The 20,192-nt window shown below is 35.9% G+C and overlaps 1 protein-coding gene across 2 annotated transcripts; it reads left to right on the top strand.

The window, feature by feature from the left end:
• Positions 1–4,436: 4,436 nt before the first annotated feature.
• On the top strand, positions 4,437–18,873 carry LOC143463447 (uncharacterized). 2 transcript variants are annotated; one of them, XM_076961928.1, is made up of 36 exons: positions 4,437–4,751; positions 4,885–5,417; positions 5,611–5,736; positions 5,868–5,994; positions 6,263–6,338; positions 6,461–6,539; positions 6,778–6,900; positions 6,982–7,129; positions 7,214–7,365; positions 7,458–7,564; positions 7,967–8,090; positions 8,200–8,264; positions 8,362–8,539; positions 9,634–9,756; positions 9,930–10,165; positions 10,451–10,662; positions 10,881–11,021; positions 11,205–11,355; positions 11,510–11,651; positions 12,342–12,544; positions 12,639–12,894; positions 13,132–13,334; positions 13,491–13,659; positions 13,873–14,005; positions 14,095–14,311; positions 14,550–14,663; positions 15,050–15,260; positions 15,480–15,728; positions 15,893–16,063; positions 16,164–16,294; positions 16,375–16,529; positions 16,720–16,918; positions 17,111–17,261; positions 17,397–17,533; positions 17,685–17,880; positions 18,054–18,873. In XM_076961928.1, exons 2-36 carry the CDS (start codon positions 5,162–5,164, stop codon positions 18,323–18,325), a joined length of 5,733 nt encoding a protein of 1,910 aa, XP_076818043.1. In that variant the 5' UTR covers positions 4,437–4,751; positions 4,885–5,161; the 3' UTR covers positions 18,326–18,873. The 2 variants fall into 2 exon arrangements, with proteins under 2 accessions (XP_076818043.1, XP_076818034.1); XM_076961919.1 differs by having other exon boundaries at positions 4,437–5,417.
• The last annotated feature ends 1,319 nt before the right edge of the window (positions 18,874–20,192 follow it).

The raw sequence follows: 20,192 nt of genomic DNA on the forward strand, positions 1-20,192 counted from the left end.
TTAGTACCAACGCAGGTTGCAGTAAGCAATGCACACAATTGTGAATATGGGTAGCCAGCCTGAGAAAGTTAGTGAATAGGTAAGACAGGAAATTACCTTATGTGGTAGGCCTACTGCTGCCAGCTGAAACTTGATATACCACTACTATAGACAACCAAACGCAGACTGGTCCACTGTTGATAAGTAACAGTAGCCTAATCGTGAATTTTTTACGATTTCTTTAAAGGCTATTTTTCACCAAGGCACCAATTGTAGGAATTTGCAGCTTTGGAAGACAAATCATGTCGCCATCTGGTATAAGCTTTTGCGCACGTTATTTAAAACAAAATTTATCATTATGTTTAGCCACATTTTAAAATATTACGGTTAATTAGAGAACATTTCTTGTACGTACAAATCGACAAATGTTCTTACGTATACAGTAGTATTTATTTTTTTTTGCATAGTTTTTGTAATGCTCACAAGCAATGTGCAGTTAAACCCACAGCCGTAACAACTTGAATCAGTGACTTGACTTTAGTCAGATTCCTGTCACTTTTCTCAAAGACCTGATTAGATTCTAGCCCTCTTCTGTATGAATTTACAAGTCTTATATGACTTGATTTGACTCAAGTCAGTTCTCATTGATGATAGGTTTTAGCATTAAGGTAAAATAATATTTCTTTTTTCTCCAAACACCTCAAACATTATTTTAAAATAAAGTTCTTGGTCTACAAACGCGAATGGAGCAACAAAACGAAGTAAATTTGTAAAATTTCCAAACGTTTCTTGTTGACAGAAACAGTATCTTTGCTTTCCGTATGACTTAATTGACTTGACTCTAGTTTATTTATTTCTTCCAAAAGACTTGACTTGCAACTCGAGTTTAATAACTTGGCTTAAGTGGTTACGACTCTGATTAGAACTATAGAATTAGAATCTGAATTAGAATTATAGAGATTTTTCGAAACTGTACGTGCAACGGCGATTTATTTTCTTTGAACATTTAATCTTGTGATCTCAAAATCTACATAAGATGGAATCATCCTAAAGATGGCGACTTCGTAATCGCTGGACTTGAAAATGAAGTTTCTCAAGCATTCAGGTGGTTACAAAGTAAAATGGAGAAAGAAAATAAAACAGAGATGTTTGAATTTGTCAAAGAATGGCAGCTTGAGTAAAATTCTTTTAAATTTCAACAGTACTTATATGTGCAATGAAATTAGATGCGTATATCGTGGTGCATTTTTATATCACTATGTCGTTGTATACGCATTTGAATGGTTGCATTAGACTTTAAAAGGTCATTAAAACATTTACACCAAGTTTAGGTACATATACACTATGGAGGAGTGTATACATATACAGGGAGAGGCGGCAGATTTTCCAAGAACCAGATCCGTATAAAAGACTTAAGACAGGTTTGGTATAACCTACAAGAATATTTACTCCATTGCGAATGTTCCCGTTAATAAAAACACGAGTTCGTAATAGACAAAAACCTTTCTGCACTTTTAAGGCGGTGTTTTATCTTGTCATTGATATCAGCGTTCGCTGACACGTGGTTGCCCAATTAAGTATGATAAGTGGTTCGTCTTTTCCATTGTTTGTCCACTGAGTGACATGGAAGGATTGCTTGAATGTGTCCCAGGAGGTGATAGTTGGCACACGATCTGCGTCTCTGGTTGACGTACAGACCTAGCTTGGAGTAGGCCATATCGAAGGTTGTGGGGATTCTCTCAAGATCGTTTTCAGTGCAAGTTGCCACACAGTAGTTACCAACATATTGAAAATATAGAGGTGGTGCTTACTTGTGTCTTGGACCTCAGACTTTTTTCGTCAGTCCTGTAGGTGATTTTTATTCCGGGATATCACTCCCTTTCACCATATTGTGGCAATAAAAATTGTAAAATGTGTTGGTTCGATGACACAGCTTGTTTTACTACTGACTTGACCTTGAAGTTTTTTTACTTCACTCCGTTGGGCAAAACTGTGCAGACCTGTCGTTATGCAGAAGCCTCAAGACTTTAATGAATTTCCTGTGACAAACAACTTTGATCAGAATCTTCCAAAGGGGGGGAGACGCGGTGCACTGTCAAAGATTGGGTAAAGTGGTTGGCGGTCTTCTCAACATTTTTCTTGCAATTAGCGGACAGTGAAAGTCATATCGGGAGGTTCCTATTGATGATCGATCAAAAATGACTTTGGGTCTCAGGCAGTATTGCTTCTAAAACGGTTTTAATACAGTAGTTAGCAAATGCAAGACAGAACTTTTATTGCAATGGTTAGCAAAGTTATTCCCCGTTAGTTCCCGCAACCAGACTTGTCGCCCTTATACTTATAAGTTTGCTATTTAGGCTAACTGTGTTTTTACAGCTGAAAACAAAACAATACTCATTTCAAAACTACATATTTGGTACCAATAAACTATACTACATTATATTGAAGCATAAAAATTTATTTATTCTTGCAAGTTGTGTGGTAATTTATGCTTCAATTAAAATTTTAAATAGGGTTCTAAATAATCAAGGGACAATAAGTAAAAGAGATGTAAAATAAATTACTTACACTGAACGTAAGTCATATAACCAATCATTACAAGGCCGACCTTACATATTGTGGAGTCAATTTCGTAACTGTTGGTGAAGATTGGCGTTTTATTTCGGTTTTACTGTAGTGTAACACGCTGAACCTTAAAACCTAGTTAGGATTGCACATGGAAGGAAGGCCAAAGATTTTGTGATTTTATGACCCAAAAACAGCTTATAAACGCCTCAAAATAAAATTTCGTATTTAAACGTAAACTACGGTAAATTCTATAAGTTATAGCTACTTTTCTCTGCCAGATTGCATTTTGGGCGATGGAATACAATAAAGTGTATTTCTGTATTAGCACTTGGCATGTTGATTTACCACAGTATTCACACTTTACGCCAATGCATATCTGAAAAAGTGGAATAACATCCCTTTGTTAAGTCACCATCATGACGTCATGACCCGTCTGTGTTAAAAGATAATGTATAGTAATGAAATGTTTCTTAAAGTAACAAAATAAAGTGACAGTGACACATCCTGATCCTTAACCATGTTTCAAACAAATAGATTAACGTATATAACGAAACCAAGCCTACTAGCGTTATTTAAACAAGCCAGACGAGAAAGTTGCTAATTAATAGCATACAATTTTGCAAGGATCAGTCAAGTATTATGGTAAAATAGGGCAAGTTAGGATCGTATTCACTTTGTGCTTGACTGAGTGTGTGGGGCCCAATTTCAAAAATCTGTGAATTAAGCCTAAAACCAGCCTTGCCATCCATTTTTAGATTAATCATATATCACAGGGGTGGCCAGACATGCTTCATGCTCGAGCCGCATATTACCAATTCGAGCTTTAAAAGAGCCGCAACACAAACACAATAAAAAATACGAATTTATTCACTCACAACGAAGTGTAGCTATTGATAAACATTAGTGCTGCGTGGTGATACTATGAGTCTCCACCTGGGCTTCACCAACTCTTTTTGCAATTATTAGTGTAACCGTAACCGAGACTTAAAACTAGGTCAGCCCTGAGGTACAGCTTCAAACTGACAGTTTACTTAACTACAGTGTACAAGTTAGCACACTTCTGTACAATAATGTCCTTTTTGGAGTGTAATTTGATTATTACTAACAATGAGTCCATTGTTACTACGTGTGATAGAACGCATTGTTTCATAATCTGATCAAACAACTCGTCTAGACCGGGAAAATGCATATCTAATTCAACAATGCAAATTCATTAAAGAGCCGCAATTAAAGGCTCAAAGAGCCGCATGCGGCTCGAGAGCCGCAGTTTGGCCACCCCTGATATATCACTACTTCAACCGGAAATCACCAAAACCTGGCGTTTGGTATTGTCTTGAAATTTCAGTGAATTCGGCATGCTCCATGAAGCTTGCCCGGCAATTATCTGCGACTCTGCATATTGAAGCGAGACCTGGCCGTTAAGATTTTTCATCTCTGCAACATCCACTTTGACATTTCTATTGAACTTGAGTTGCGAACTACTAGGCCTAGTTTATCTTGGACTAGCGATCTCCGCTTGAGGTAAATCGTGTTAAGATAAGCAATTTATAAGGAATTTATTCAGTATTGCAATGTAGGACACCTTTACAAAACATAGCATAGTCGATGGTTGATATCTATGAAGTAGAAATCATTATAACGCAGGTGATCTGATACCTTTGTAAATCATTAAGTCTTTCGTCATAGAAAAAAGCAAACAAGGAAGGCGTTCCGTAAAACGGGGAATACCCTACTTGGTGATAACAGTTTCGCCAACATAGAAAGCCAGTCAAGCGTTATTAATTTTAGTGAGCATTACAGTTGTAGCTGACATAAGATATGGTATGAGTGCATGACCTAGAAAGAACAGTTGTTGATGCAGTACTTGGTGTTTAGAGCCTTAAAATCCAAATTGTTAAAATTAAAGATGTTTCTCGTACTGTACAAAAGTGAAAACGTGAAAGGGCCTATTAAATTACATTCATTTAATCTCAGTTGGGACAGTCGGCGGCAAATAACTGGAAAAACAAAACTTGTCTTTGCCTATATGTTTTTCAGACGCTTTTGCGGGAACCTAATATCAATATCTATTAGTATGTTTGTTGTGGTGGCAGCAAGGTAGAGTTTGTGTGTAATAAATATGACCGTTTTGTAGCCCACTCTTTAACTGGAGCTGAAGGTTGAATGCGTCAGCCATTGCTACTTAAGCGTTCGCAAAATACCAAGTAACAAATTGTTTTTTCCGCCAATTAAGAATACCTATTAATACGTGTCTATGATTGTGAACTATTTATTGTGAAATTTTGGAGCGTTTGTAACGGGTTAAACAATGACTGCTCTTCTTGTTTGCTATTCTAGTTTGCAGTAAGCTGAGCTATGGACTATTGGGGGCTTGGTTTAAGCCCATCTTCATATCACAACCGCTCTTGTGCTCTTGCCCTACAATAGTGTTTCTGACTGATATAGCGACTGCTGTTCTTGCCCAAGAGCAGATATTTGAGCTACCGGAAATTTAGAGTTAAGGGGAATTATACTGGGTTTTCATTATATAAACTGGTTAAATTAGTTGAAGCATGCAAAGGTGTTTTATTACTTTTTGTGTTTATTGCTTTTATTGTTCCATTACTTTGTCTCGATGACGTTGAATTTCTTAACCGTTTTTATACTATTGCTAACTTATAGCAATTTAAATAAAATGGATGATAGAGGCAATGCCTCTTACAAAGTCAGTGTGACTGGTTTGCCAGAAGAATATGGTTTGAGCAGGATTAAAGATCTAATACATGAACACTTGGAAACCGAAGATGCCATCAGTGACTTGGATTTTGTTGAAAAGATAGATGGATCGAAAAACTGTCGGGTTTCTTTGGTTACTCTAAAAAAAGAGGAATGTAAGATAGTAGTCAAACCATTGTCGAAGCTGTAATTATGGCTGTATGTGCAATTAAAATCATAGGCTAATTATTTTACACTGAAGCTTAGTAAAAGCTTCGTTTAGCTAGAGCTTGGAAAAGCAATTATAATGAATTAAAGCTCCTATCAAGTGGATGAAAACTCATCCGGTGTATTTACTTTTGTTCGCAGACCAACAAAAGCTCGTTGCAATGGCGGTGATTGAAGCCACATTCCGGAAAACTCAGTTCAAGCTTAACATAACCAAAGCAAGACCCAGGGTCAAAAGTACACCTGTATTGACATCCGCTGTGCCAGGTAATACGTGTTCTTATCTTTGATGACGAGTAGATGAATCAATGCATTAACATTACGTGTTTAAAAGTCTGCTGATGAAACTCAGGGTAATTATATGGCCTAATACCTCACAACGTTTTCATTGATTTAAGTTGGTGTTGTTCCGACTCAAAGTGAAAAACAATCCCTACCCAGAGATCCAAGACAACGTAAACTCTACTGTTGTCACATTCCTTCGTATATGTTTAGTTATGATGGCCTTCGAACGCATTTTAATCGGTACGTAACGTTTTTTGTGTATTCAATATACGTAGTATTTGATAGCAAATACATAAATCGACAAAGTAAGTTAAATATTAACCAGAAACTTTATAACTCGAAAATCCTTGTTACAACGTTATTAGGCCTAGTTGTCAAATGTAATTTGAGCTTACCAGTGGAAATGATTTTCATAAACATAACATCCAAATCACTTGTCTTGCGTTTGAGCTGCACAAATATGCTAATAACAGACGCCAATAACAATATGCTAATAACTTTTTCAAAGATTTGGAAATATCATCAAGATCTTTATACCAAACAACCCACAGCGAAGATTTGCAATAATAGAATTCGAAACGCCTGTAAGTAAACAGAGAGAATGAAAAAAGAGAACGGTTTCGCAGCAATGCGTGCTATTATACGGTACAGTATATGATTATGTTATTTCAAGTTATAAAAATATTAATGTGACGACATTTTGTAGAAATCGGCCTTGGAAGCGTTTGAAAATGGTAGAAAAACAGGATACTTAAACCTAACGATAGAATGGGAGAAGAAAGAAGGTTTTTTACTTTAAGTTACTTTTTGTTAGAACTACTTGCAATACTGATGAATTGACGGTTTTATCTCAGATACGGTCATTGTTAATTTATGTTGCTAATTACGAAAATACCCGGACACTTTTTATGGCCTTTTTCAGCTTTGTGCATATCTTATCGCCGTTTGATTCAAATAAAGTTTAACACCTTAGTTATATTCGCTCCATTCATATTTCTTCTGATAAAATCGATATGCATTTAGCGGAAATGCTGCGAAGTGGAAAACTTCCCGAAGTAACCAGCCCTTCACGCAACACACAGCAACAACCATCGTATTTCAACAGACCTTTTGAGCGAGACTCAATTTCGGAGCGAAAGCCTAAAGGTGATGGCGTTTAATATTAAATATATTTATATTGGCTAAAAAAACTTCCCTATAAATTTGAATTTTTATAACTGCATTAAGATACGAAACGTAGCGATGAGGAATTTCCAAATAATAACAATTTCACACAAAATAACCGTCTTCCTGGGCAAATACAACCACTTCAAACAGTCACGTGGCAAGATCTTCTGAAAACTGATGAAGATTTTTTTTCTGGTCTTCAAAACAGGTTTGCAATGCTTAATAGTTGTAAACTCAATTGCTCGTTTGTCGTAGAAGTTCTTTAATTTAACTTTATTGCATGCTTTTAAAGGTGTGTTTTGGTAAAGGACGTGTCTAGGAAGACATCAAGCAATGCGCTCAAAAGTTATTTTGAGGACCCAAGTAAATCGGGTGGTGGCTCGATAGAAAAGATGCCAAGATGCCTTCCTGATGGCATACTAATTACATTTAGTAAAGCAGAAAGTAAGCAGATAATGTTTTTCTACCTGTGTCAGTGAGGTATCGTATCCTACTTTTGCTGTTTGGTGCCAGAATTATTAAATTGTAAACTTTAGCGGCAAAAAACGTCGTTGAGTTTGGAAAGCATCGACTTGACTCGGCTGATCTGCTGGTGTACTCCAAGCCAGTTCCAGCAGTGTACAATGACCGGTTTCTAGTTGAGGCAAGTAATTTTACATACATACATTAACTGCTACTAATCGCCTGTCTGTAATCTGTAGAGTCGTTTTCCATCAAAAGGCTAATCCGCCATTTCACTTTCGTCCTTTTGCATCAAATTTCTTATGTAACGTGGACAATAACTGCTTGGTACATATTACAATAACAAAAAATTCTGTGTTCCGGTATGTACTTACTGACAACTCTTTTTTGCTTAAAAAGCCACCCGTTTATGAACTTGCCCTTCACTTTAATGTAACCAGATTATGTTATTTGCTCCTTTAAGATTTATCCCTGAAAATTTCGTTGTAAGATATAGGTCTAATGTACCACATGCATACAACTATTTACGTTGATTTTTTTAAACTTAATATTTATAAGCACGCCAACGTGCATTTAAATTTAGGGACATTTTGAAGATGAAGGGACTGTAAAAGACATTGTGGAATGTTGTCTTGCATCTGATGATTTTTCAGTGAAGAAGATGGACGACAGCAGTGGACGTTATGTTGTCTTGATGACGAGAGACAGTAAGCGGAAATTTTTACGTGGAGTTTATGTCATTTTTTATTGCTTAATTATTTAATTTTTGTTATTGTTATGTTGTCATTTAACACATTTTAAAACTACGTTTTGTAGGAACGAATATTGAAAAGGTCATGACAGATGTTCGTAACATAGCGTTGGAAGACTTAGCACCAAAGGTAATCAACCAACGCAGCTATTATTAAATACAATAGAAAATAGATGCATCAGACAAAATTTAATCTATTGGACTTCGTATTGTTTTTTACCACATAGGTCGATCATCTCTGCACCACAGATTGCATTAAAGTCAGCAACTTGGGAAAAGATGTGAAAAACAACAAGATAAAATTAACTTTTATGAAGAAAGATCTAACTGATACTGGAATCGTAACGTTGATTCAGCGAGACATAGGCAATGACGTTGCATATGTTTACTTCGCTGACTATCACGGTACAGTAATTTCAGAGACTTACACCATACAAATACAGTCGACTCCGCTTAATTCGGACACTTTGGTTCCGCTCACTTTTGGCCGAATTAAGCGGAGAAACGGTTTTGTCCGAATTAAGCGGAAAATCCATTGTTCATTTCATGGTCATGCGTAAAGGCAAACAACGCATTTAAAATACTGTACTGTTGCGTAATAAATGAATTGCAGCTGCGCTATACTGCAGTAATTGGCACTGATCGCATAATACGCACATTCTGAGCCGCTTCCTCTCTGTCTTTAAACCTCGTCCACGAAGCATAGTTTCTTCACGTTGTTCACGCAGATTTGCATCATTTTTCTGCCAATCTTGCAAAGTACGTTTTGATATCCCCACCAACGCAACTAACTGCCGAACTGTCAAGGAAGCGTCGTCATTTTTTTCTTCGTTTACTTTAGTAAGCAATTTCACTTTTTCTTCTAAACTTTTCTGTACCATTCTGTTCTACAATGGACGCAATTGCACCGAAGTAAAAGCGACTATGAAGCTGGCACGGCGTTATATGAATTCATTGTCGATCGTTACCGCATTAATCGTCATTGTTTCACCATAATCACTCATAATGCAACGGCATCTTGTGTTAAAACCAACCAAGTACTGTTTATTGTTTCATAACCTAACGATGTAACGATAGGAATTGCGAACCTGTGTCCGAATTAAGCGGAGAATTGTCCGAATTAACGGGAGTTTTTTACGTTCAATTTTTACTTTTGTTCCGTTCCCGAGCATTTTGGCCGAATAAAGCGGTTGTCCGGGTTATCCGGTGTCCGAATTAAGCGGATTCGACTGTAGTTTGAATTACAGCTCTAAAAATTCCATGTAAGATGTGTTTTACAACGGTATAGGACAACATGTACAATTTTCGTTTGAATAAAGTTATATTTTTCTGGTATGGTACCGATGCGAAATAAGACGTTGTGAGCATTTTATTTCCTAATAGGTTTTTCTTAACTGAACTGGAGGTTACTGAAATTTTTAATTATTTCGGTGACTCAAGTTTTTACAAGCGTCATCATAACATTCCGTTCAATAGTAATACATTTGTTTTCGCCTTAGATGCGGAAAAAGTCGCAGAAATTTCCAGAACAAAGAAAATTGAAATCGCAAATCAAACCGTTGATGTATCGCTCTGTTACCACAACCCGTGCTTGAATAAAGACAAGAAAGAAAAGGAAGATGGTAAGATTACTATTTTACATATAGGCTAATTCGCATGCTTTTTAGCGTATGTGCTCTTTCTTTCCTGCAAATCAGTATAGTATGTATTCCTGTAGTTCTGCACACATGTCAGTTTAAAGCTATACCTTTCGTTTTTTCCAATTATATATTCTTGTAAGTTAAATATGTTTCAGCAAAACAATCTCGTTCGCAAACCTCGTCAAGAAAATCTCGCGAATCCCTTTGTGCATTTCAATATTCGCCAGAAGTGGAGAAGGAGGTAATAGAATTCGTCAAAAAATCTTCCACACATTTGATCTCACTGTCTAAAGAATTCCAAGGACTGTCAAGCGTAAAAATAGAAGCAAAAAGATCTAGTGGAAGACAACCATCAAATTTTGTTGTTCGTTTTGAACCTCTACCGAAGAATGTAAGTCAGTTTTATTGTTACGTCTAAAATCTTAATTAATGTTATGTTGGCTATATGAGCGTGGGGCTGGGCAATGATGAAACATAATCATAAAAATAAACTGCTCATCAATGGAAAGAGGTAGGAGAGGAATCAAACGAAAATTTACGCTTAATGTACTCATTACGGTAGCAATACTTTGAACAACCGAACAAAACTTTGAACTTCGTGCATTATATCCTTCCATGTGATTTTTCCTGATGTGTGACTATTGGCATACTAGTTATAAAACATACTTTTGTGTAGAAAATGAAGGAAGGCCAAACAAATCAGTCAGACTTCGAATCAGAATGTTCGAGCAGGATCATGAATTTCCTCCGGAAGTTCAATTCCCGAGCAGGTCACTTTGGATCCAAGGGTTTGGATAAGCTTCGAAAGTCAAACTTATGGACAAGCAATGATTGTGATATCATAAAGATTGAAATCGACCGCATCGCAGATGTCTCTGTACTGGCAAGGTAAGATATTCAGCTACATATAGTGAGCGTGTAGTTATTTCCAACTGCAGTGTTTTCGAACGCTAATTTCATGTGTTGGTTGTAAATGTCTTGGAGTTTGCATATGTTTGACTTAATCTCGATATCCTATATTTGTAGGCTACTTCCATGGAAAATATAAAATTTCGTTTATGGGTTTTTATTATGTTGGTTTTAATCAAACCATTCTAATATTTAAGATGGAATCATCCTAAAGATGGCGACTTTATAATCGCTGGACTTGAAAATGAGGTTTCTCAAGCATTCAAGTGGTTACAAAGCAAAATGGAGAAAGAAAATAAAACAGAGATGTCTGAATTTGTCAAAGAATGGCAACTCGAGTAAGATATCAAATTTGGAAGTGTATACTTTCCTGTTTAATGACACAAATTTAAGCCAAAATGCAGCAACAGCAGTCATTTTATTTACCATTTTCTGTTATATCTTTAAATATAGAAAGATATATCATATGTTTATATATATACCGCAGAAAAAATGACATTATATTACGCATTTTACTTTAGATTTCTCAAAGATTGTGGTATTCTTGATGAAATAAGGAGTAAATTTAAAAATACAACTATCAGCGTCAATGATGAAGATTGTAAAGTCACTTTTAGTGGGTCGAAAGTTGACGTTGAAAATAGTAGAACGGACATCTTGAAGCAATTGCGAGTAGGTTATTTCTTGGTTGTTATTAGTATTGCGATTTACAGTCTATTATATACGTTGTCACCAGTTTTAGTAGGTCAATACAAATATAATCTATGCAAAAGGTCGTTCAATCGTTTGCAAAGCTTTTTAAAAATTGCATTTAACCTTTCTGCAGAAAATTGAATCAAGCAGATTGACGTTTCTTGAAGATGATAAGTTGGATTTCTTGACACGCGTCCTGAAGCAAACAGGACAAAAACCTGAAATTGATGTGGCGCAGATGATTAAATCACGATTTCGGCAGGTCAAGCTAAAATGTAAGCTTATCAATTGACCCGTAGATACATTTCAGACATAAAACTAGTAAAGAATCCAGAATTTCAAAATTGGTGACCTCTGTATCACGAAAAACATTGTTTATTCTGAAATGCAAATACCAAACTTTCCGCCAAAGCAACATATCAATAAAAGTGATACATTTGCATTTGCATAAATTGAAATTATCCAAAAAATTTTGAACTTTAGTACTTTTTTGGGATGTATAGCGCTTATCACAATTTCTTGACAAAAACCGTAACATTTTGCCACAGTATTTCAATGACTCGACTCACATTTTTCAATGATTTGACTTGACTCGAGTCATTGTCCAAAATAACCCGAGTTGCGTTGTGACAGTTATTACGGAAAGAATGAACCTTTGAGTAAAAAAACGGATATTTTACTACACAATTACACTTCTCCGAAAAACATCAATAATACTGATTTGGAAACGGCCATGACGTTATGATAACTAAAGTAACGCAACAGGTATATTTGGCGCATCAACCGAACTTTTATTGTTAAAAGTATTGGCTTGACTTGAAAAATGGGTTGGTTACAACTCTGTACATAGCCAGACTTCAGATCAGCTTAAAAATTAGGATGTCTGGGATCTTAAAATACTAGCAATTAATTGAAATAAGTTATGCTGCACTAAATAGGCCTACGTTACACAACTTTTTGTGCAGGCGTTTTACAATGTTCGTCTGAACTAAAATTAAAATACATTCTTGAACGTGATTTGGAAAGAGCAAATGCAATCTTGAATGAAATCGTCCAACGCCGAAGTATTCCAGTAAAAGCCGGACTTAGTGAGCTGCTTGACGCAGAAGAGTGGAAGAAGTTTGAAGAGAGTCTTTGCTCATCTGGAGCATTAGCAGTTAATGTCAACGTTAGTACAGTACTGTAGTTTTTGTTGTATTATATTTTGTAGCTTTTTACTCTTCAAAATACAAACGTCGAATGCTGTTGTTAATTGTACACAGAGGCAAAACTCCACCATCGTTTTGATCGGTGTGGCCAAGTGTTTGGAAGAGGGTGAATTTCGTTTAAATGAATATGTCAAGGAGAACGCAGTAGGAAGTAAGGTGATAGAAATGCCTTACCCTGTTGCTCGGTTCTTGAGTGAATATCCAAATGAAGTTGGACTTGATGAAAAGCTGAAAAACGTTGAATGGTACCCGACGTCAGAGGGTTCTGGGGGAATTATGGTGCAAGGAAAGGCCGATAACGTCAAGTCTGGTATAACTTTAGGCTTTTATTTATGTATACATTATGTAGTTATATATACATAATATACTTATATATCTTTAAATATCTACACCAGATCTTTGTTGTTCGTAAAAAATATCAGAAACAGGTTTTCATATATACTGCAACAGTGCAAATATATGGGTTAATCATATCGAACACTCTTTTTTCCAAATATGTTAAAATATTTTTTTCATACGACTTTACATGCAAACCTGTTTTTTTAAGCTTTTGTAAATCTAAAGAAGTTGATACCATCAATTAAAATCGATCCGCATGACGTCAGTGAGCCTGGAATGCCTGGATACTTCCGGGGTGACATTGGAGGACAATTTCTAAAAACCACACAGGCAATCACTAAGTGCATCATTCTTGTTGATACGGATAAGGATCCTAAATGGAAAAAAGCGACTCCAGCATCCAAAATATTGGTAGGTTTAAAACATATATAGTTTTTTTATTTAATTTCTTGCCCAGGACTGGGAAGAAAATGTTTTTGTCTTTTCGTCATTGTTAGTTTTATTTGTAGCTTTTCTGAAACTGTTTAGATACTGAATTAGCTGTCTTTTATGACCTGATACTTGCAGGCTATAGGAACGACATCATTGCTCAGTGCAAAGATATCCCATACAAAAGTTACTGTAAATGTTATCAAGAATGACATCACAGAACACGCAACGGATGCGATTGTGAATGCGTCGAATACGGAACTGGAGTTACGCTCAGCAGGAGTTTCAGGAAGCATATCTAAAAAAGGTATGTCTCTCATTGGCTATCACCTGAACATTGGCATTGTGTTTCACCAACTTTGTGTGAAAAGTTATAAACTCCAACCAATAACGAAGTAAAACTATACTTAATAATTTCTTGGTTAATGACTTACTGCTATTATATTCAAATTTTGTCACTCCGCTTATTGAGTAACATGCATTGACATTACTATTTACAACGAAAATGTTTCACAATCAGGAGGATTAGCTATCCAACAAGAAATGTCAATCCAGCGAAGAAGAGTCGGAGGCGAACTGGCCGCTGGCCTAGCAGTCACAACGTCTGCTGGGAACTTACCTTGTAAGAAGATTATTCACGCAGTTGGTCCGATGTGAGTAACTCCCTTTACAGAACACTGTAATTGTTAATTTTGCAAACATTTTCAAAACAACTTACAAGCAGTTTCGAATAATATTGCAGGTGGCATTCCCAAGCAGACAGTTGGTCTAGACAGAGTCTCAAGGATGCTGTGAAGTCTTCTCTTTCGGAAGCTGATAGTTTCAATCTGAGGTCCATTGCAATTCCAGCTATTAGCTGTGGAGTATTTGGGGGAAAGCCAGAAGTTTGCACAAAGCTAATTGTCCAAGCACTTGTTGAATACTTTGATGCCAAAAGTACATCTTCTTCCATAAGACAGGTGCATGATTGAATAAAATAACAACTGTGTACGGTATGTTTAAAAAACTATACTAATACACCAAATCCATGAACATCCATCATTCAAATGTCATGAAACGGTTTGTAATTACATTTTACATTGTAAGGTTTTCTTGGCTAATGTCGTTGAATGTGATGTGGCTATGTGTGATGTGGTTTGATAATTAACGCTACTTCAAAACTTTCTCACTTCTGTTAACTCGTTGCTTTCCATTTAGGTTGACTTGATCGAGATGTCGCAGGACAAGATTCTTGAATTGTTTAAAAAGCAGGTTGCCAGCGTGATACTTAATGAGGGAAAGGTTGATGAAGATGAGGATGATCGCAAAAAGGTAATTTCAGTATCTAACATATCTGTTACGATAGCATACTTTTTGTAGTTTTTTGCCACGTTTTTTTACTTTTCTGCTTGTTTGTTTTGAGAGTGAAAAGTAAACACCATGTTTAGATGCATCAAGGAGCAAAACACGGTTTTTATAGGTGATAGTTATGAAACTAGGGTTAATTTTCTTGATTTGTTACTTGACTCTGTACAGAGTCCTGTCCATAGGTTTAACAAATGCAATTTTTGATAAAATATTCTAAACGAAGTTTAACTATTCTTGCTTCAACTTCAAGTATTTAGTATTCTTAATCAGGCATATACTGCACCTATAATCCCGGTTGAGCAAAAAAATATGCGGGACGCAATAAAATCCATCTGATTGTTTTTATATAGCATTCGAATTGGATGTCTCGAGCTGGAGAAATGCTTAACTCCGTTATAATGGGCAGCGATAAAACGTCTTCTTCAACTACAAAATCGTCTGCTTCTTCACATCAAGCAAGATCTTATCACCCCCTAAACGTGCAGATCAAGCAAGGAAATATTCTTACTTCTGACTGCGAAGTAATTGTAAATCTGACGGGGTCCGATTTTAATCTTACTGGTAAGTATTGGTTTTGGAAAACTAACATTCAACTAAGGGAAATATTCATATTACAAACATTGAGCTTACATAGTGAAGTAACTTTTAGAACTGAATAACTGATCAACCAGTACAAGTTTGCATAACTTTCCATACTTACTAAAACGTCTTATAACAGCTAAAAGATTATGCTGCAAGTAGTTGTAATTTTTTTTGAAAGTCACGCTATCCGTTTTTTAGGAGGCCAGCTTTCAAAACAAATGATCGCCAAGGCTGGACCAGGCATTGTTCAAGAATGCAACAACAAACCACGATATTCGTCGGCTCAGTACAGAGTGACAAGTGGTGGTGGGTTGAATTGTAAAAACGTGCTACATCTAGTCAGCCCCAAAGATGCAAAATACGTGAGTAAGTCATTGAAAACTGCATTTGAAGTTGTGGAAAAGAAACTGCAGCTATCCTCTGTAGCTATACCAGCCATTGGGACGGGTAAGTTTTTCATGCACTTTTACTTGAATGAAATACTACTGTGGTAGTAAATATATTATTAAAAAATTAATATATTAAAATATGAATTTATTAAAATCACGTTTTCGTTTTTGACGTCTAGTTTTGAAATGAGATGCTTACAGGACAAGCTATTTGTTCATCAGGTAATCTTGGGCTGAAACCTGTAGACGTTGCAAAAGCTACTTGCGAAAGCCTGGATGCTTTTGCGAAAACGAAGCCATTTTATTTGAAGCGCGTTGATGTGGTTATATTCCAGTCTACGATGTTGCAGGATTTCCAGAATATTATCCATGGCAGTAGAAGTTATTTAAGCGGTACGGTATAACGTATCGAACTCTTTACACGCAATCGCACGTGTTTGTTTGTGAGTATGAAACATGCGATTTGACATGCTTCTGTATATTTCTTTTCCAGCTAGCAGTAGGGTAGATGATGAAACTGGTTTTGCAGACCGAAAATCTATCATACCTGAAACATTCGCTGGCGAAAAGGAAGCTGTTGTCAAACTTTTTCTTTGTGCTGCTGACCAAATTAACATAAGTAATGTAAGTGATAACTGATAACATTAGAATTATTTTTTCCCTTAGCCTAGAATTTACTTATATTTTCCCCTTTTAAATTTTAGGCATGGCAGCGAATAAGGGAGCACGTGCACCAGAAAAGTGCTTCAAGAGAGATAACAGATGAGACTGTCGCCTATCTAGATGAAGAGGCAGAGGAGAAGTTGATTGCTCTTGAAACAAACCTGAGCGTCAAACTTCGGAAAACTTTTGACAAAGCGTAAGAAGCTTATCTATACGCAAAAAAGAGTTTTTAGTGTTGTGTTGTTAAAGCTGAATAGATTGTACTAGTGAAAGTATAGGTCATTGATACAGGTAAGGGCTGTTTCCTCTCCTGTTTGCTAAATACGTTTTTTCGCTTTGGTTGATTGAAGCATTTTTAAGTTTGGAAACTATTATGACGTTCACAGAGGAAAGGAGAAGATCTCTATTTCAGGGATGAAGGATAACGTCCTGGATGCTTATGCTGCAGCATCCGAGATTGTTCAGGAATACAAACAGATTCTGACCTCTGCGGAGTACGTACGTTGGCAGTATCATGACAACAAATCCAATACGAAGAAAGATTTTACACAAAGAGAGAGTTGGAAAGCTGAGATTGCGTTTCGGGTTTGATCTCTTTGCATTACAACTTTGCATTACTTTCAACTTTCTTGAGGCTGAAATTGTTTGTGTGCAGTTTATGGAATAAATATACCAAGCATCTTATAACGTTGAAAATACACCTAAATAATTATGTTGTAGTTGCCAAAAGCATTGGAAATCTACATTACGTTAACTTACAAAAATATCTTTTAACAGAAAGATGAGAAGGGTACCACGCAACTTTCTATAAAAGTGCTTTCAACTCAGCAACATTGTGTTTTGGATTTCTCGAAGATGGAGGCCACCTGTCGTGAATTGGGTTTTTGCGAGAAAATTTATCGTAACATGACGTCATCTTCAGCAGAAGGTGCGTGATATATTTATATCTGTCTCACGTTTACTTTTTCTCTATAAGCTAGACTTTTATTGTGTCGCGGATAAGTTGAATGTTACGTTATATGTTGAAAGATCATGTACCTGAGATTGCAATTTTTATCATCAGACTTACCCAGCACTTGGAGTGATATGGGTATGTTTCCATGGAAGCTGGAAAATGTACCTCCTAACTCAACTGAATATCAAAATATTTTGAGTCAGTTTACCACCACCTTTAACCCGTCTCAGTACCGCAGTCAACAGGTTAGTTTGTTTGGTATCTAAAACCAAACTGTACGATATGGGAAACTATTAGGTTCTAACAACGCATAACCTGAGAGTATAAAATTAAGTAATTGGAATTAAATTCAAGAATTTTGTTAATGGAAAACTTTTGTTTCACTCCTTTTTACAGCCGAGTCTCCAGCGTGTTCAAAACCCAACACTCTACAAACAATTTATCGCACAAAAGGGCAAAGTTGAAGCCAGAATGAAAGCTGCTGGAATTACTAATATTCCTGTTACTCAACAACTTTTTCATGGAACCTCAGCTGACGTATGCCAGAAAGTGTACAAGGATGGTTTTGATAGAAGCTATGCTGGGAAAAACGGTATTGCAATTTTTTTTGCTAACTTTACAGTATTTTTGAGAGGAAAGCAATTTTATTTTAAATTTTTTAATCTCATGCCGTCTGTAAGTTGAACTTTACTTTGGATTTCTGTGCTCTGCAGTTGATAAGATTGCAAGTTAATATCAAACTATTAACCAACTAAATAATTTCAGCCACAATGTATGGCAGAGGAGTTTACTTCGCAAAGACTGCGCAATACTCAAATGGTTATGCAACGCCAGATGCGAATGGCCAGAGACGAATGTTTCTTGCTGAAGTTGTCACTGGTGAATATTGTCAAGGAAACCAGTCGGTAATCACACCGCCTATCAAACCAAACCAAACCGACCTTTACGACAGTGTGGTTGATAACCCAAGTTCACCAAGCATATTTGTTGTGTTTAAAGATGCAAGTGTTTACCCATTGTATGTTTTAACATATTGAATAACATAAATAATCCTGTAAGGAATCAGACATATGTCACTTCTAATTATACTCCAAACAACGTCACTATTTCTGAATCTTGTAAAGAAACACAAATTTGAATCACTTGCCGTTTTTGTTTCAGAATTTTCTTGTTTTTCAAATTTAATGAAGCTGACCAAAACTTCGAATTTATATTCGAAGTTTTTAAAAAGATTGTGTTTATTCAAAAACATCTTTTTCTTTAAAATTATTTACTTAATGGAACATATAGGGTGATGGACATTGTATATTTCATTCATTACTGTTTGCAAATTGTAAAGTTTTAGTATATTAGCCAATCGCAGATAGACTATCCATTATAAAATGACAGTTTTGTTTTTCTAAAAATCAAGTTTGCTGAAATTATTTTCAACGTATTTGAAAGAAAAGTTCTCCTTAAAATATTATCTTAGTCCAAGAATAATGAACTAAGCTGAAAAAATAATTTTTTCTACTATATGCTTGTTATAGAATCGTTGTCATGATCAATGGCGCTATTTGCCAAAACAATAAATTTGTAGCGTGTGTTTATGCGGCGACTTTAACAGTAGATCACTGAAACGAACCAGACATCAAACAAACATATTATGATGACAATGACCACCACCAAAAAAGACATTGCCACCAAAACCGACGCCATGCAGAAAGGGTAGATTGGCGTAAAATTATATTTATACATAAATCATAATAAATCCAGTGAATAAAATGTTACTTTAGTACAAACGCAGGTTGCAGTAAGCAATGCACACAATTTTGAATATGGGTAGCCAGCCTAAGAAAGTTAGTGAATAGGTAAGACAGGAAATTACCTTATGTGGTAGGCCTACTGCTGCCAGCTGAAACTTGATATACCACTACGATAGAGAACCAAACGCTGACTGGTCCACTGTTGATAAGTAACAGTAGCCTGATCGTGAATTTTTTACGGTTTTTTGAAAGGCAGTTTTTCACCAAGGCACCAATTGTAAGAATTTGCAGCTTTGGAAGACAAATCATGTCGCCATCAGGTATAAGCTTTTGCGCACGTTATTTAAAACAAGATTTCAAAGTTTATCATTATATTTAGCCACATTTTAAAATATTACGATTAATTAGAGAACATTTCTTGTACGTACAAATCGACAAATGTTCTTACGTATATAGTAGTAGGCTATTTATTTATTTTTTGCATAGTTTTTGTAATGCTCACAAGCAATGTGCAGTTAAACCCACAGCCGTAACAACTTGAATCAGTGACTTGACTTTAGTCAGATTCCTGTCACTTTTCTCAAAGACCTGATTAGATTCTAGCCCTCTTCTATATGAATTTACAAGTCTTATATGACTTGATTTGACTCAAGTTAGTTCTCATTGATAATACTGTATATGTTTTAGGATTACGGTAAAATAATATTTCTTTTTTCTCCAAACACCTCAAACTTTAATTTAAAATAAAGTTTTTGGTCTACAAATGCGAATGGAGCAACAAAACGAAGCAAATTTGTGAAATTTCCAAAAGTTTCTTGTTGGCATACTCCTAGTAAATATGAACCACATTTATCTGATAAGGTTTGTTGCTCTGAAGCGTCCCACTTTTCAATCATAAAAATATGGTATGCCTAAGCAATCGTCATCTCTAGGACCTGGCAGTAGCCGACAAACTTATCTGTCACACAATAGTTAGAAGAAATTGACCATGGTGCCTATACCGCCACATTACAAAACCAATAATTTAGTGGTTAATGTGAAATTAAAAATACAATGTTTATAGTGATACCGTTTTTACACAGTAAGATATCCCATATATTTCAACTCCTGCTCTCACATTTTGGTAATTGGTCACGAAATTCTTTCACAATAGCCTACA

Source organism: Clavelina lepadiformis, chromosome 1 (genome assembly GCF_947623445.1).
Source record: "Clavelina lepadiformis chromosome 1, kaClaLepa1.1, whole genome shotgun sequence".
NCBI classification, from domain to species: domain Eukaryota; kingdom Metazoa; phylum Chordata; class Ascidiacea; order Aplousobranchia; family Clavelinidae; genus Clavelina; species Clavelina lepadiformis.

Coding starts and splice junctions, on each gene's coding strand:
- LOC143463447 (XM_076961919.1), top strand. CDS start 5,162: ATGACGTTGAATTTCTTAACCGTTTTTATACTATTGCTAACTTATAGC. Junction 5,737..5,867: donor ATTGACATCCGCTGTGCCAG/GTAATACGTGTT, acceptor CATTGATTTAAG/TTGGTGTTGTTCCGACTCAA. Junction 13,660..13,872: donor AGGAAGCATATCTAAAAAAG/GTATGTCTCTCA, acceptor TTTCACAATCAG/GAGGATTAGCTATCCAACAA.